This window comes from Camarhynchus parvulus, chromosome 2, assembly GCF_901933205.1.
Source record: "Camarhynchus parvulus chromosome 2, STF_HiC, whole genome shotgun sequence".
NCBI lineage: Eukaryota > Metazoa > Chordata > Aves > Passeriformes > Thraupidae > Camarhynchus > Camarhynchus parvulus.
In genome coordinates, this window is record NC_044572.1 from 81,931,492 (window position 1) to 81,946,643 (window position 15,152).

Sequence of the window (15,152 nt, forward strand, 5' to 3'; positions counted from 1 at the left end):
TCAAGATGTGCAAAAACTGTAAGCACATCTAACAAGTTAAAAGATGCACTTGAAAAATAGACTTTTAGGGCATCTGAAATTTTTTTTTATTAGCAACTGTCTTCACTGTAAATGTTCATAGCAAAATGGCTTTGGTTGTTTCTGCTGCCTTTGTGACACAAGAATAATCTACCAGAGGAGCACATTTTGTGAAAACTGGCATTGGAATCAGATTATCTGTCATCTACTTGTCTCAATGCTTTCAGTCCTTTTCTGCCTAACTGCTACACAGCATTTTTCCTATTTTCAGTGTGGTACATTATGCTGCTGTCTGTCATTGAGTATCCTGACAATTAAAACTACATTACCTTTCCCCACAATAATGGTGATCAGAAGAATAGAAATGAACGCAGCAGGACCTCATCCTAACAGGCTCTTTCAACAGCCTAATTTTGTCAATCTCCTTAGACGCCAATATTGACAGAACGGCAGGGCTACTCCTTGAAGCTATTTAAAGCAACTTTGATTCATCTGTGTTTTTTGTTCATTTGTTCTAGTTTTTGCAGGGTGGGCAGTTCAGAAGTTCAGCTGTCGGATCCCTGGGTTCTGTAATCAAGGCAGTATGTAAAGAAGAATCTTCATTTTTCAACAATGCAAACCTGTTCATAGACATGCCCAGAATCATGGGACTTTTAGAAGAAAATATGGCAAAATATGGAATTCCTGAAGACTCAAGTAAGAAAAAAAAAATCTGACAAGTTGTAGAATTCAGGTTAAGAGTGGTTTTATCCACTTAAGTGGAAATGTATATAAAGTGTTGATCAATAAAATTTAAGTGGATATGAGATAATTGTGGGTGAGACAGAAGAGATTCTGTTTTTTCTATCTTTGCAGATAGTAAATAAGAGTGTTCCTGTCTTTGAGACATTTTTATTATCATTTTTAAAGCACTTGGTATTAAAAACATATCTTTGAGATACAGGATTGAGAATTTATTGCTGCTTACCTTTCCTTGGCAAACACAAAGCTGTGGTATTATTGAGCAGTAAAATATACAAACCTTCTGGATAGAATGAGTTTTTTAATGGTTGATATTCCTATTCTGTTTGTCAAGTGCTCAGAAAAATCCCTTAGCTCTCATATAGTTTCACCTTTGCTCCCTTTCTTCAATACACATTTGACTGATCCTGATTAATTTTAATATTGTTAATAACCTTGTTAGTGCCTCAGGTGGCCCTGTGCAAGAGAAGAATACAGTGATAGAGGGTCACTAGGGAAGCCTCTGTCATCTATTGGTTTCTACAGGCAGAAATTGCTCTTGGCTTGGCTGAGACCCTTGGGAGGGAGCCAGAGCTCTGCTTTGGCCTTTTCACTTACATGTGTGGCATGTAGTGGTAAGCAGGCAGCTCTGCTTTTCTTTCCTGTTGGGAGAATGAAGTCAGCTGGATGGCTGATTAGACAGATTGTTGGAATTTAGTCTCTTTAAAAGATGTTTAGGCCAGAAGCACTCTTTTTTGATTTTTTTTTTCAAGTTGTCACAACTCTTCTGTGCTTTTTACCATGGGATTCTGCAATATTTAAGGCATCAGTTAGTTCCAGCTTTTCCATAAGTGAATTAATACTGTTGCCCATATTTTACCAATTTGTAAATGGGACAATGGAAAATGAAAATTAAAAAAAAAAAATGAAGCCACAGAAACTTGTTTCATACTGCCTCACAGTGATTAACAGTGATGTATTTTGTATATACTAAACATTTCCTAATGGCTTTCTGAAGATCACAGCAAACCCAGATTCGCAAATGTTCTGTGTCCTTAGTCTATTGACATTTACATCTGGCCAACTTCCAGCTTCTTAACCCTTTGCTATTATTTAGCAAGGATCATGTTTACTAATGATTGCTTCATTCAAGAAAGTAAAAATTTTGGCAAAGAACTGTTTCTTGATGATAGGAAACTTTCTTGATGAAACATTTCTGACACTTCTCTCTTTAAACTTTGTCAGGAGTTTAAATGGTTTTGGCCTAGGTTTTCCATCACGTAGAAAGATTTGTCTTCCTTGAGAATTTTATTGGTATTATTTAATATTTCTTCAGAGCACTAGAAACAGGATATTTTGAAAACATTTGTAATAAGTATTAAAACCCCCAAAAACATGGGTTGGGCATGAAAATCTAAATGTTTCTTATAGGAACTCATTGCCTTTATATGAGTACAAATGCAGTGGGACATCTTGGAAACTACTCCTTAGATCTTAATGCCCTAATGTATTAGTAGCCCCATGTGATGTTGGAATATGGTTTTTTTATTAAGGAATGGAAAAGACAATTGATTAGATTTTTCAAATCAAGAAGTTAAGTGTCATGATAATTTTTTGCCTGTTTTTTGGGCAGGTTCTTGTAAGATTATACAAAAATGAAAGTCTGTATTTCTGAAGGATTTTGTATATTCCTACTTCTTTCTTATATAGGAATCCAAAGCTGCAGAACAATGGAGGGTGTGGAAGGATTTTTTTTTTCTCTTTTAAGGTGACTTTTCCCTCTGAATTCACTTGTATGGGCAGAGGTTTTGCATATGTCCTTCTGCTCTAAAATGCACTAATGTAACACTTAGGACAAATGGGATTCACAGGCGGCTTTTGAGAAATGTGAGGAACTCTTTAGATTCTGCTTTTTTTCATATTCAGTGTTTAGAGTTCTGCATCCTCAACACTGTCATAGACTGTGTTTAAACAATTTCTATAGGAACCTCTAATGATTACTTAGTGGCAGTTGTATGGTGTTGTTACCAAAACACTCATAACAGTTTTTGGCATGGTGCTGTGGTAGACTCTAAAACAAGACTCAAGCTTTAATTTGAAAAAAAAAAAGTCAATCTTAAATGTGAATCTGTCTTTGTTTTTGCAGCTCCTTTTTGCTTGAAGCTTTATCAAGAGATTTTGCAGGCTCCTAATGGGGCTTTGCTATGGACTTTCCTGAAACCTTTACTACATGGGAAGATACTGTACAATTCAAACATCAGCATGATTGACCTGGTGATGGAGAAGGTGAGTAACAAAAAATGCCACTATTTCTGTGTATTGATTTTGTCTTTGCAATTCATTTTAAAGGTCCACTTCTTTCAGGGTAGGCAGAAGCAATTGGATAATTGCCTTTCAGAAAAATAGATCCAGCCTGCCCCCTGAGCCCTCACCTGTTTCCCACTTTAAACTTAATGCTTCTCTTAACTTTTATCCTACTTGTTACAGTGGTTCAAACTCAGTGTGAGAAGCACACTTTTGTTCAAAGTTCTTTAAAGCACGTGTAGAAAGATTAAAAAGAACACCGTAGCAGAAGTGTGATGTGAGTCATGCTGAATCGAGGTGTAGGGTGCACATATTCTGGGAAAGCTTTTGCCTTTAACATTTTCTTATCATGGGAACTGTAATGGGGCTGCATAAAGACCTGTGGGAAGGGATAGCCCCAGGGGGAAAAAAAGCTTGTCCTTGGGGAATCACTGAGCTGAATTAAAAAGAAAAAAACTTAAGTAATCAGTAGTTCATCCTCATTGTTTCTAGCACCAGTAGTTGAGTGACCAGTCTTAACTGAGGTGCTGTGTATGTGGATGCTGATAATGGTATTCAAGAGTTTTACTATCTCTGCAGTTTTGCTATGGTTGGCATTCTTTCTTGAGTGGGATTATTGACAATGACATGTTTCTACATGCCTAGCTTAGAGGAACTTCTGTAAGAGAAGGGTTTATGACTCGTTTTAGATTTCTCTGCAGATTTTGCATTGATCTTCTGAATATATGATTTTAACCTGCAATATTAGTTATTGCAAGAATAGGAATTTGGAAAAAAAATGCTGCTTGTAAGTGGTACACAAAAAGACCATAATAACTTTAAACTGAAAACTTTGTGGTATTATGAATTGCATTTTAAAAATATAGCAAAAAACTAAGCCAAAAACCCCACTGTAGATAGCAGATACTATGTAGCTTTATAGTTTCTGCTCTGAATTGGAAAAAAGGATTGAGTGATTTCATGCTTTGCAGTTAAATAACTTAATTTGGGGAGCATAAGTTATCGCTCTGGAGCACAGTATAATCAATTTAAAATTTCTAGTCAGTTAAAATAAAGCTGTTCTTGATGTTTCTAGATGGAAATTCTGTAAAGAATGAGTTGTGAAAAATGATAAATATTACTTATATTTTTGAACTTATATTCTATGTTACAATGACATTTAGAATATACCACTTAAAATATTTCCACATTATTTTGCCAATTAATATGCTAAACCTCCATTCTTAAAAACATCTGTAGGAAAGATGAATGTCATCACATACAGTATATTTCCCCACAGACATTTTAGTGGAATCAGGACTGAGTAATACAGTTCAGAAAAAAGCTGGCTTTGGGGTTGGTTTTTTGTTTTTTTTTTGGTTGATTGGGTTTTTTTGTGGGGGTGGGATTTAGTGCGCTGGAACAATACAAAGATTCTGGTAGAAACTCTTATTCTGCTCATATATTCTTAGGCTTGCAGGTTTCATGAGCTTATTCAGAAATCTCTGTAAATACACTCTTGCCCCTCTTTCCAGTCCTGTAAATCTAACATGCTGTTATGAATGGGTATCTGTTTATGTGTAAATATGAAACTAGTAGAAAATTTTCTTGTTTTTATTACAGAAATCTCTCAGCTATTGCTTGAACACAAGCAAAATCTAAATTCAAAATACTGTCCCCAGTGTCTCAAATGCTCAATTGTTGCTACTAAACCCCAGCCCTGTAGCCCTTACAAGCCTGATCTCCTACTGAAATGGAATAGTTCTGGCTTCCTTTATACTGTGTGGCCACATGTCATCTATTCACTAGAAGAAAAAAGTATCAGATTACAGCTTTGAAGAATACTGATGTTTGTATATTCTGACATATTCTCTAAGTTTTCCACATGGACTATTAAATTTGAGAGCATGTAATTGACCATTCATTGATTAATTGTGAGGTTGCTGGATTTGAGTTTCAGAGAAGGCAGCAATTCTACTGTGTGGAGTGATGGTGGTGACAGCCACAGAAGCAGGCTGTGGTGATGACTGAGGGTAAAGCAGTTCAGTGCTAACTGGCATCCAGGAGTTCAAAGGCCTCGTGTGATGTGTTTGATCTTCGCTTTCACAACTAAGTTTTTTTGCCACTGATGAACTGATCTTATGGAAGTATTTCTTGTTTCATAAGATTTTCAGAGTTGATCTTATATTCAACAATCATTTTTAATAATTTTTTGCTGCTTCCAAAAAATGTTGGGGGGCTTGCCAGGACTTTGCTACTATAATTTGCCTACTTGCTTTTTGGGTTATATGAATTCCTAGTATTTATTGTGCGTATGGTGAGTTCTTCATCAACCACTTCTTGCCAACTTGCTTGCTCTTCTGCTTCAGACTGTGGCACCTTCTATTTTAATACTCTATGTTTTTATCTCCCAGCTGTAGTTATTTCTATTCTTTATTTACCACTACTCTTTATGGTAATTTATTATTAGTATAAAAAATTAAAACTTACTTAGATTTCAGAATTATTAGTCTGCATTAGTAGCATCTTTATAAATAACTTTGCATTTGTTATTTTCCACTTCCCTCATAAAAAGGGAATTTTAATCAGGAGGTTACACTACAGTGAGTAGTTCAGCTGTTTAATCCTCGAGTGCTTTTGAAATTCTTGGCTGGACATTATCTTTTCCTGGAAACTTCTTATGGTTCACTTTGTAAAGTTGTAGGACTTTATTTCTTATTGCTGCTTTGATAAGAGACAGATTCTCCAAAGTGTTCTGTGTGGGGAAGGCTTCTGACGCAAGAACTTCCCAAATGCCTATGATCATCAATGAATGAATGAAAAAGCAAAACTACTTTAAAGTGAACTCCTATTATTATTATTATTATTATTATTATTATTATTATTATTATTATTATTATTATTATTATTATTATTATTATTATTATTATATTCCTTTGTGCTGTTCAGAATCAAGTTAAGAAGCACTAAGCTCTACTGAGCCCAGTTCTTTCAAGCTGCTTGGTACAATAATTTCTAGTAGTGTCTGAAAGTTTGATTTCCTTGTGTTCTGGTGAGAACTGTAGTTGCTCTCTCCTGGGGAGAAAACAATCTCCCAGACTGCCTGTTTGCCACCCTTGCAGCCTTCCTGGTCTCCTTGATCTTGTCACCAGCGTGCCTGGTCTTGGGGTTTCAATCTATGAGGTTTCTGTGTTACTTCTGATCAGAAGAACTTATTTAGCCTGCTTGTCAGCAGGATTAATTTTAACATTTAGGATCGCTTTGTCTTTAAAGTGGAATAGGGATTCTCATAGAATTTAAATGCATAATGTTTTTCAAGTAAACAAAATTATGTGCAAGGTCTCTTTAGGGTGTTCTGTGTTACAAAGAGGAAGAAAGAGCCACCAGAAATTGTTTTCTCATGTTGTGCTAAGAGTGAGCTTTTGAAAAAGGCACTTAAAATAATATGGTAGAAATTGTATGCTTTCAACAGGAATTATTGCAAAAAGTGTGGTCCCAAATTGGAGTTTACAACTCACTGCAGACATTCTTTGCTGGAAAATGTCACAATTTTTATCATAACAACTATGCTGGATTGTTCTTAAATGCACTTCTGTGACTGATAACACCAATTTAAACAAAAAGATACTGCAATATTTTCTAGTCTTGAGTATACTTATGATCTGTTTAAAACAGGCTGGTAAAAAATTGCTGGTTGTTTACTAAGAGAGAAATTGTAACCTGTGTTTGACTGGGACAGAAAATATTTTGCTTTACTCAAGTCTTTCCCTGTGAGAGTATTTTTAAAGAGATTGATTGATCAGTTATATTTATTGTCCAAACTGTGCTTCCAAATTTCAGTTTTATTATGTACTCAGTCAAACTAGTTTGAATAAAAGATCCACAACTGAGAGGCTTTCTTTTGAATATGTCCCAACTTTATTTATTTTTTCTGTCTTTCTCAAGCACCCCCATGATACTCTCTATGAAAGAGGCACTATAAAATAGTCTCTGTTGATGCTTCAGGTGGGAAACCTACAAAGCACAGGAAAACTTTGATTTGCTTGGTATAGAAAAAAATATGTTTGATTTCTTAGGTAAAAAAAAAGAAAACATGGATATTCTTACTGCTGACTATCAAAATGGAATGGAAAGGAGTTGCACAAGATCTAAAGCATGACAGTTTTTTCTGTTTCTTAAAATTTACTATGCACATGTTTCACTTCATCTGTTTCCATGTATTTTTTTTTTCCTAGGCTAATTTCACTTTTGGTTTTGTGGAAAACTTGAAGAGTTATTCTGAGACATGGCTTAGAATGTCTGAGGTTTTCAAAACCAGTGGAAATGTCCTCACAGTCTCACGACTGCAGGTTGGTGAACTGTGAGGGATCTTTCAATTTTCCAACTTCTTGCAGTTTGATCTAGACAGTATTTCTATACATGCAAAACCACCCATATATCTGACTTCAGATTTAAAAAGAGCTGAAAAAGAGGCAGATTAGCTTTAGGTTATGAACCTAGAAACTGATGCTGAGAAACTTCTGACATGAAAATACATAAAAGGACTGTTGCCTCACTATCTCCAGTATTGCTCCAGTACCAATGAAAAACAGGGGAAATAAAATGGTCTTGGTACTTGTTTGTTCATTGCTTATGTTTGCCAGGAAGATGTCAAACCGATGAAAAAAACTGATGAGGGAAATATGAACTTTAAAAGAAAAGCATTCTTCTTACTGAGGTTTTTCCATTGTACATGTTTGTGCCTTCCTCTGTCACCTCTCCTAAATCTCTTCCCTGTCCCCCTGCCATTTATTTGAAATGTGTGGTGTTAACCTGTTAAGAGGGAAAGACATGGACGAGCTAAATGACTTCTGCAGTGTCATGCAGGAAATCTTGGTAATGGAATTGAACATTAATACAAATGTATATTTTGTATTTTCTTAGAGAAGATAAGCCTGAGGTAACATCTATCACTTTTCATTTCAGGAAGCACTGCAAAACAATTTTGTAAAGCATTTCATCGAAAGTAATTTGGATATCAACATGGAAAAACTCCTCAAAAAAATGAAAGCGTATGGTGCGTATATGAAAGTACATGTAATGGTTAGCCTTGTTAGACTTCAAGTTAGAACTACATTTAGTTGAAATTGAATATTTTACTTACATCAGTGATACTTGAGTAAAGTAATAAGAGACTTTACCCTCTTGAGTTAGTCTCAAATGTAATTGTCTGTTTTCTTTTGAGTGACTGGATAATTTGAATTTCAAATACTGAAACAATATTAGTAACAAGTCAGAAGTGGAAAAGTGTCACGGGAGAGTCTCAAACATATCATCCATACTTAAAAGGCCATACTAGCCACAGTTCCATTAGGTAGAAGTATATTTTTGTAGTACATTTTGAAGGAAATAAATAGAAAATGAGATTGGATACAGAGTGTTTGATAAACAACTCTCCATATTTATGTTTTCTGTTTATTCACGATCAGTTGCATGGGGTGTCCTTTGAGCCTCAGAAAAGCTCCCTGGGTTATAACCAGGGAGCCACCCTGTCAGTAGGAAGCAACCTGGGTCAGTGTCAGCCCTGGGATAGCCCAGTGGGGCTGTGGGGATGATGCTGAGGGCAGAACATCTCTCTGTGGGAAGCAGTGTGGGCCCAGGTCCACAACCAGCTGTGAAATGGTGGGAGCTGCAGCCTGGAGCAGGACCAGGCCCAGTGCCAGCTCTGTGCAGCTCTGGTGGGAAAGGGTGGCCCTGGTTCATTGGTCTGCTTGGCAGCCTTCCCCTGGGCACAGCCATCCCTGGCTGCTCCCTTTCTGCCTCGGTAGTGACCCCTGGCAGGCAAACAGAGAGCCTCCAGGGTTAGATAGACAGCCCAAGGGGGATGACTCCCAATGGAGGAGAAGGAGAATTATTATTTTTGGCTAATTTGGGATATTCAAGGATTTAAGTAGGAGAAGAGAAAGGATTATGTTGTAAATTTATGTTACTTAATGATTTTACAAGAATTTGATAACTGAAAAAAAATCAGTATATCCAGGTTTTAGCAAAGTAGGTGCATGATCATTAAAATGCTCGCCAGCATGTTCCAGAAGGAAAACTCTGTACTGAAGCAGATTCCAGTGTCATTTGAGAAAAGTTCATGATTTTGAGAATCAGAATGAGACAAAAGTGGGATAAAATGCAATAACAGACAGTGTGACATCACAGATAAAGGGAGTAGAGTACTTCCCAGGGGAGGATTGTGGTAGAAAGGACAGATCTGTGTGGTTTCAGGTCAGTGCCTGGATCATTATGAGCCAGACAGAAATCTGTACCAGTCGCTTTCTGGAGGAGGGCAGTGATGAGCCCTCAGGTACCCTCACAGAGGAACTTTGTGACACTCATTGCTTTGAAAAAACTGACTTTACAGAAATATAAGTCATTAAGTCTACTTTACAGTCAAAAAGACTACAGCTAAAATAAATAAATGCACCTGAAATACACTTTTATTGGTTTCCAGAATCTGCCTCTAGGCAGGAGATGGACAAAATCCATGGAGGCTCCTGAGAGCTTGTAAATGAAGTGTGCTCTCAGTCTTGTACTACTGCCCTGAGCTGGTGCAGCCACAGTTGGTGTGAGCTGGTGTGGCTTTTCTTTAGCAGACAGGTTGTGAGATTTAGTAGAAATTGGCCTTGGTTTGAAGGCTTTCTTTGAAGACTGGGACTTCCTGTGAACTCTTTCAGTAAGAAAAATGGCAAATGGCATCTGGAATTCAAACTGGAAAGAATCTGGGCTCTGTGTCCTCCTTAGGCAAGGAACTCGAATTCAAATCTGCTTTCTCTTCAGATGGTTTTCTTGACCAGTGAACAGCTGGCTAGTCTGAGTTGGGCACAGCTCACCACTTGAGGTGAAGATGGACCATAATACAGCTAAAAACCAAGCTCACACTATCACGATGTTGGAAAGATAGGATGGAGGAAGGAACAAGTCTCTTAAGCTTCAGGGAGCGCTGGAAACATAGCTATCTAAATCTATTAGTTCAATAATAGCTGGATTGTGTTTGTGTGGACCTAACACTGAGAACTGCAAGATAGGTTATGGACAAACAATATTCATTAAATAGATATCATGATATCTGGAATTATCAGATCCGTTTTCACTGATGCAGACAACACCAAAGAAATCTGTACCTGTGTTTCTCAAACTATAGTTTTTTTAACAGAACTAAGGACATTTAATAATATGTAATAAATGGTTAATAGTTTGGATGGTCAAGACGAAGTATGGTTTGAGTGGCTTGTGAAACTAGGATTTCCTTATTTTAAGGGACTACAGTTGGTAAAATTAGCATCATATAAAAACTGAAAATCAATAGGGGCTATAGATCACAAGAGCATATATGCCTCTGTGAAACTGATCTCTGCAAAGCACCAGAGCACTCCTCTGCATTTATTATGCCTCTTTGTATAGATTCATTTGGTTGTTTTACTTCTTGAAAAATGATATGCACTCTTATTTTTATCTTAGCTTGTGTACTCTTTGTTTATTTTATTGGACCATAATCATGTGTAACTTAACTGTAAACCTGTTCTTATGTTTGTTTTTTAAAATTTTCATTAATCTTATATTGCATCAGCTGTTCAGTCCTGTAATTACCTTGCTTGCATCCAATTAAAGCCTTGAATATATCCATGTTAATGGTTTTACCACTCACAATCTTTTTAATTTTCATCCAAAGCTCCAGCTTTCTAAAATCTCCTGATCTCTGTGATTATGTCTTCTAACTAAATCAAATATCTTTTATCACATCTATGCTCACATAGAGATGACTTTTCATTATCCTCAAATACAAGGTGCTTGTCTTGGTATAGTTTTTTATTTCTCTACAATGATATAAAAAATGTTAACAGACTTAGTGATGTTTTTTTCTGTGCTACTCCTGCTGTAAAGTGTCATGGACAGAGTGGATAGATGTAGACCTCTTCAAATGTCTCTATAAAATCATCATGCTGCAAGACCTCACAAGGTTATCAATTTCTAAAACTGTTTAGCAGGAGTACTGTGTCATATTTACTCAGGTGGAGCAAGGTAAATATTTAGGCTGAGGACTAAAAAGCTTGTAGCTTTGTTTTTAATCCCTTTACTTTTCAAACTAGCTGAGTGTGGGCAAAGCAATTGTTCTCCTCTATGCTTACTTTGCAGCCCAGCAACTTGGAATAATTTCCTACTGATCTTATAGAAACCCTGACCCACTAGTGCTTGTGAGCTCCTTGTTGGGCACAAACCCACAGGAAGCACTGGAGACGATTGTGCTGCAAGCTCCTCTTTTAAATTCTTACTTGCTGAGTCCCTCTCTTGTCCTTCTTCTGCGATTTCTTCCAGATATGAATTTTCTTTTTTCACTATCAAGGGCTCTGCTTACAGAGGGCTACATGAGACGCTGTGTGTAACAGCCAGGGCAATAAAAAACAAGGCCAAAACAAGCAGCTTTCCTTTGTGCTTATTCCCTCTGCTGCCCTCATTGTAATGATATGTTTGTATCTATAAGGCAGGGAACAAATAGCTGCAGTGCCATTACTGAAGACCATGTCACTGCCCAAATCTTCTGATTAGAAACTTTCTTCTAATTTCTGACCTAAATTTATTTATTCCTGATTTAATCTAATTTATTCTTCCGGCAACTTTTTATTTTTACTTAAACAGCACTTTTACCCAATGGTTTTACATAAATAATTTGTATTTTCTTCCAGTTACTTAATGATAGGTTAAACAAGCTGAGTGGAAGATGAGTGCTGACTTGATATTTTTAATGAAATATGAAGATAATAGTGAACACAGATTTACTAAGTTTTTCATTCATAATTGCTACATTTATAAATGGGAAAAAACAAGGTCTTCAACTCTATAGATCTTGATTTTAAAATGTTCATGTAGATTGCATTTTTTCATATATGTGGTATTTCTATGATGGAGTACAGAAGTTCATTAAGACAATTAAGCACATTAAGACAGTATTTTTTCCAGATATATTTATGTATACCACACTCCAAGTCAACAGCAATATAGATGTTATTTCCTATGCTAAACTATTCAACAATTTAACTCATGAGAGAAGCTTTTCTTAGCTAATTATTGATTTCAAATTAGTGTCTTGTGTTTGCATATATATATCAATGTTAGAATGCTTTCAGTAGGAGGGAACCTTAAGGATGATACAGTTCCAATCCCTCTGCCATGGGGCCACCTTCTGCTTGACCAGGTTGATCCAGCCTTACCTTGAACACTTCCAGGCTTGGGGCATTCACAGCTTCTCTGGTCAACCTGTTCCAATCTGAACCTATTCTCTTACAGTTTAAAGCCATTCCCTCTTGTCCGACTAGTATTTGCCCTTGTAAAAAGCCTTTTTTGTAGGCCCCTTCAGGCCTCAATAAGATCTGTCTGGAGTTTTCACTTCTCCAGGTTGAGCAACCCCAACCCTCTCAGCTTGTCTTCATACAAAATAATGCATATAGGGTTCTGTATAAATACATACACATATATAAAGATGTATATGAAAACCCTGCCACTCAGGCTTAATGTTAGAAATATTCTCTTCTCTCTTAGGCTGTAAAAAAAAAAAAAAAAAGGGGGAGCAGCATGGGTGTTTCCTTTCTTGTCCTGCTCAAGGACAGCCATAAATAAGACATTTATTATCTCTATTCTGTTATGGTTTCTCTCAACCTATGAATTCACCTTGTCATTGTTTGCCTATCTTTTGAATTCTAGACTGTCAGTTCCTCTGCTTTTTCTCCTGGTACACTTTACCCTTCTCACTGTTAATCATGCTTCTTCTTCAGACTGCTTCATACATTTTCCACTTATCTGCCTTCCTCTTGTAATATTTCCTGTGCTGATGCTGAGTAATGTCTATGATCCAGGATTTGTCTGTCACCACTCTTATCACAAGAGGTCATCGCCTATCCTTTTTTAAAGATTATATTATCAGGCGAGTGTTGAAAAAATTAAGATGGAAAATTGTGTTGAATGTTTTATAGCCTTGTTTATTACCTGAGAAATTCAGATGTTTTATTAAATCTAGATAGCACGTTTCTAGCTCATTGCTATCGTTTCTGATTGTTCTCTCAAACATAAGGATATAGCATTATCCCTACATTCTCTACCAATGGATGAAGATCTGAATTCCTCCAAAGGTTGAGTTTTTTAGAAACCAGATTTTGATTGAGGTATATGTTGCTCCTGGATCCATAGATAAAGTAAAAATTAAGAGACTAGTAGGCTTTTTTCAGATTCTTTTAAATGTAGGACTCCTGTCAAAATGCTTACGCTCTATTTAATATGGTTCTTGAAATATTCACGCTATCAAGGAGAAAAGAACTGGATAATATGTTGCTAAATGAGAGATTAATATCTATTATGATATCTGAAGTACAGTAATTCCCTTGTATTTGTGGAAGTAGTTATGGAAACATAAGAAAAAGTCCAAGGGTGTGGGCTCTTTCTAGAACTTTGCTAGAATTTGTTACATTTTTATTCCCCTGAAATGGAAGAAAAGAGTAGCTGAGGGCTTGTAAAAGCCACTGGAATATGAACTGCACTTCCCCAAGTTCACACTAAAATTTATATGTCTTTTAAAATTCTTTTTTTCTTTTAAATACAATGAGGATTTACTCTTATAGGATGTGCAAGTGACAACACACCTTTCTGTTCTGATCATTAAAACTAAGCAAGTCCAATTTGTTTCCTCATCTTAGAAACTATGACGAACAAGATGCTTAACAGCTCAGCAAGTAAACAGATTGACCTGTTGACACAGCTTGTTGTAAATATCTCTTCCTGTGTGTTACTGGACCGTTTCCAACCTTTTGACTCTATAGAGAAATTGGAGAAGAGGGCTCATGAGCTCATGCAGGAAAATAATCTTTTAGCTAGTAAGTACCTTATGTAAAATGTATTTTTACAGAAAATTTCAGACTTTGTATTTGTTGTCTGTGTTTATGATAAGGTAGGTAAAGGTTACACAGTTTCAAAGTGTGCATTAAATACAGTCAACATAAAGCACACTTGAATGCTCTAATGTAAGCTGGAAAGACTGTTTTAACTGTGGAATGGTCAAATGAATGAGTCCTTGGAGTCTCTTATTTCTATCAAAATGTTTAAAAGAATGGTCATAACTATTTAAAGAAAAAGATAAAAAATGTGGAATACTGAGGAAACTTAACAAGATGACAAGGTCATCTAGTTTACATCCTTTCAAAATTTATCTTTTATATCCTGGACTTTTCAAAAAGGAGGAAAGAAAGGGGATTTTTTAAGATTTACTCTTAAACCCCTCAGAGAAATTAGCTTGTTTATTAAGAGTAAATAAGTTCTTAAGGAATTTATTTTCTTCCTTGGGATTACACTTTTTCTCTTTTTCCTGCATTATATGCTTATTGCTGAGAATCAATTAATTTTACAAAAGATTAAAAGGCAAGAATATTTTCCCTTAACATACACACTTATCTTGCAGAAAATGCTGTAGGTTGCATGCAGTGTTTCCAAGAAAGGCCCTTAAGTCTATAAAAAATGCTCCACAATATTTTCCCTCTGTCTTTTTGGGTTTTTTTGTCACCCTTATGCCTCAAAGTGTATAACAGAAGATACGAGAAAGCAGTTAAGAAGGAAACTGCTCAGTCTGGAATCTCATGCTTGTTTGTGATCTGCACGGTACCCTGGCAATTGCCACCCTCTATCAATATGAAACAAACATGCTATACCTTGAGACAAGGAAAATTGTCTCAAGGTATAGCTTTGTACCTCAAGGTATTGTCAGGAGTACTTTGGAGAAGGCTAACCGTTTGTCTCTTTAAGGAAAGAAAAGGACAGATAAGTCTTGGCCCTCAGAAAACTGGATGATCAAATTATAGTTTCATTTTTCTTCCACTTACCAGGGAAGGGTCATATGCTAATATAAATCAAGACATTTTGTGTGAGTATTTTTCAGTACTTTGGCCTTATTATCTCCTCACGTTATTAGAGAGCAAGAAGATGACGTTCTAAGGAATGTAGTGTGTCCAACATGTCAACGTTACATGCTCTGATGTAGGCATACATTCCTTTTTATAGAAAGATGTTAAACTGGAATAGAATTTTCCTTTCTTTTTTTGTGGTCTTCAGAGCCTTCATATCTT

The 15,152-nt window shown here is 36.2% G+C and overlaps 1 protein-coding gene across 1 annotated transcript in view; it reads left to right on the forward strand.

Annotated features, from left to right (window-relative positions):
- The window catches only part of ABCA13 (ATP binding cassette subfamily A member 13), a 169,957-nt gene that overhangs the window by 46,822 nt on the left and 107,983 nt on the right, over positions 1-15,152 (forward strand). The window contains 5 exon segments of the mRNA XM_030964165.1: positions 537-714; positions 2,885-3,024; positions 7,257-7,370; positions 7,987-8,077; positions 13,734-13,910. Coding sequence (XP_030820025.1) covers positions 537-714; positions 2,885-3,024; positions 7,257-7,370; positions 7,987-8,077; positions 13,734-13,910 — 700 coding nt within the window.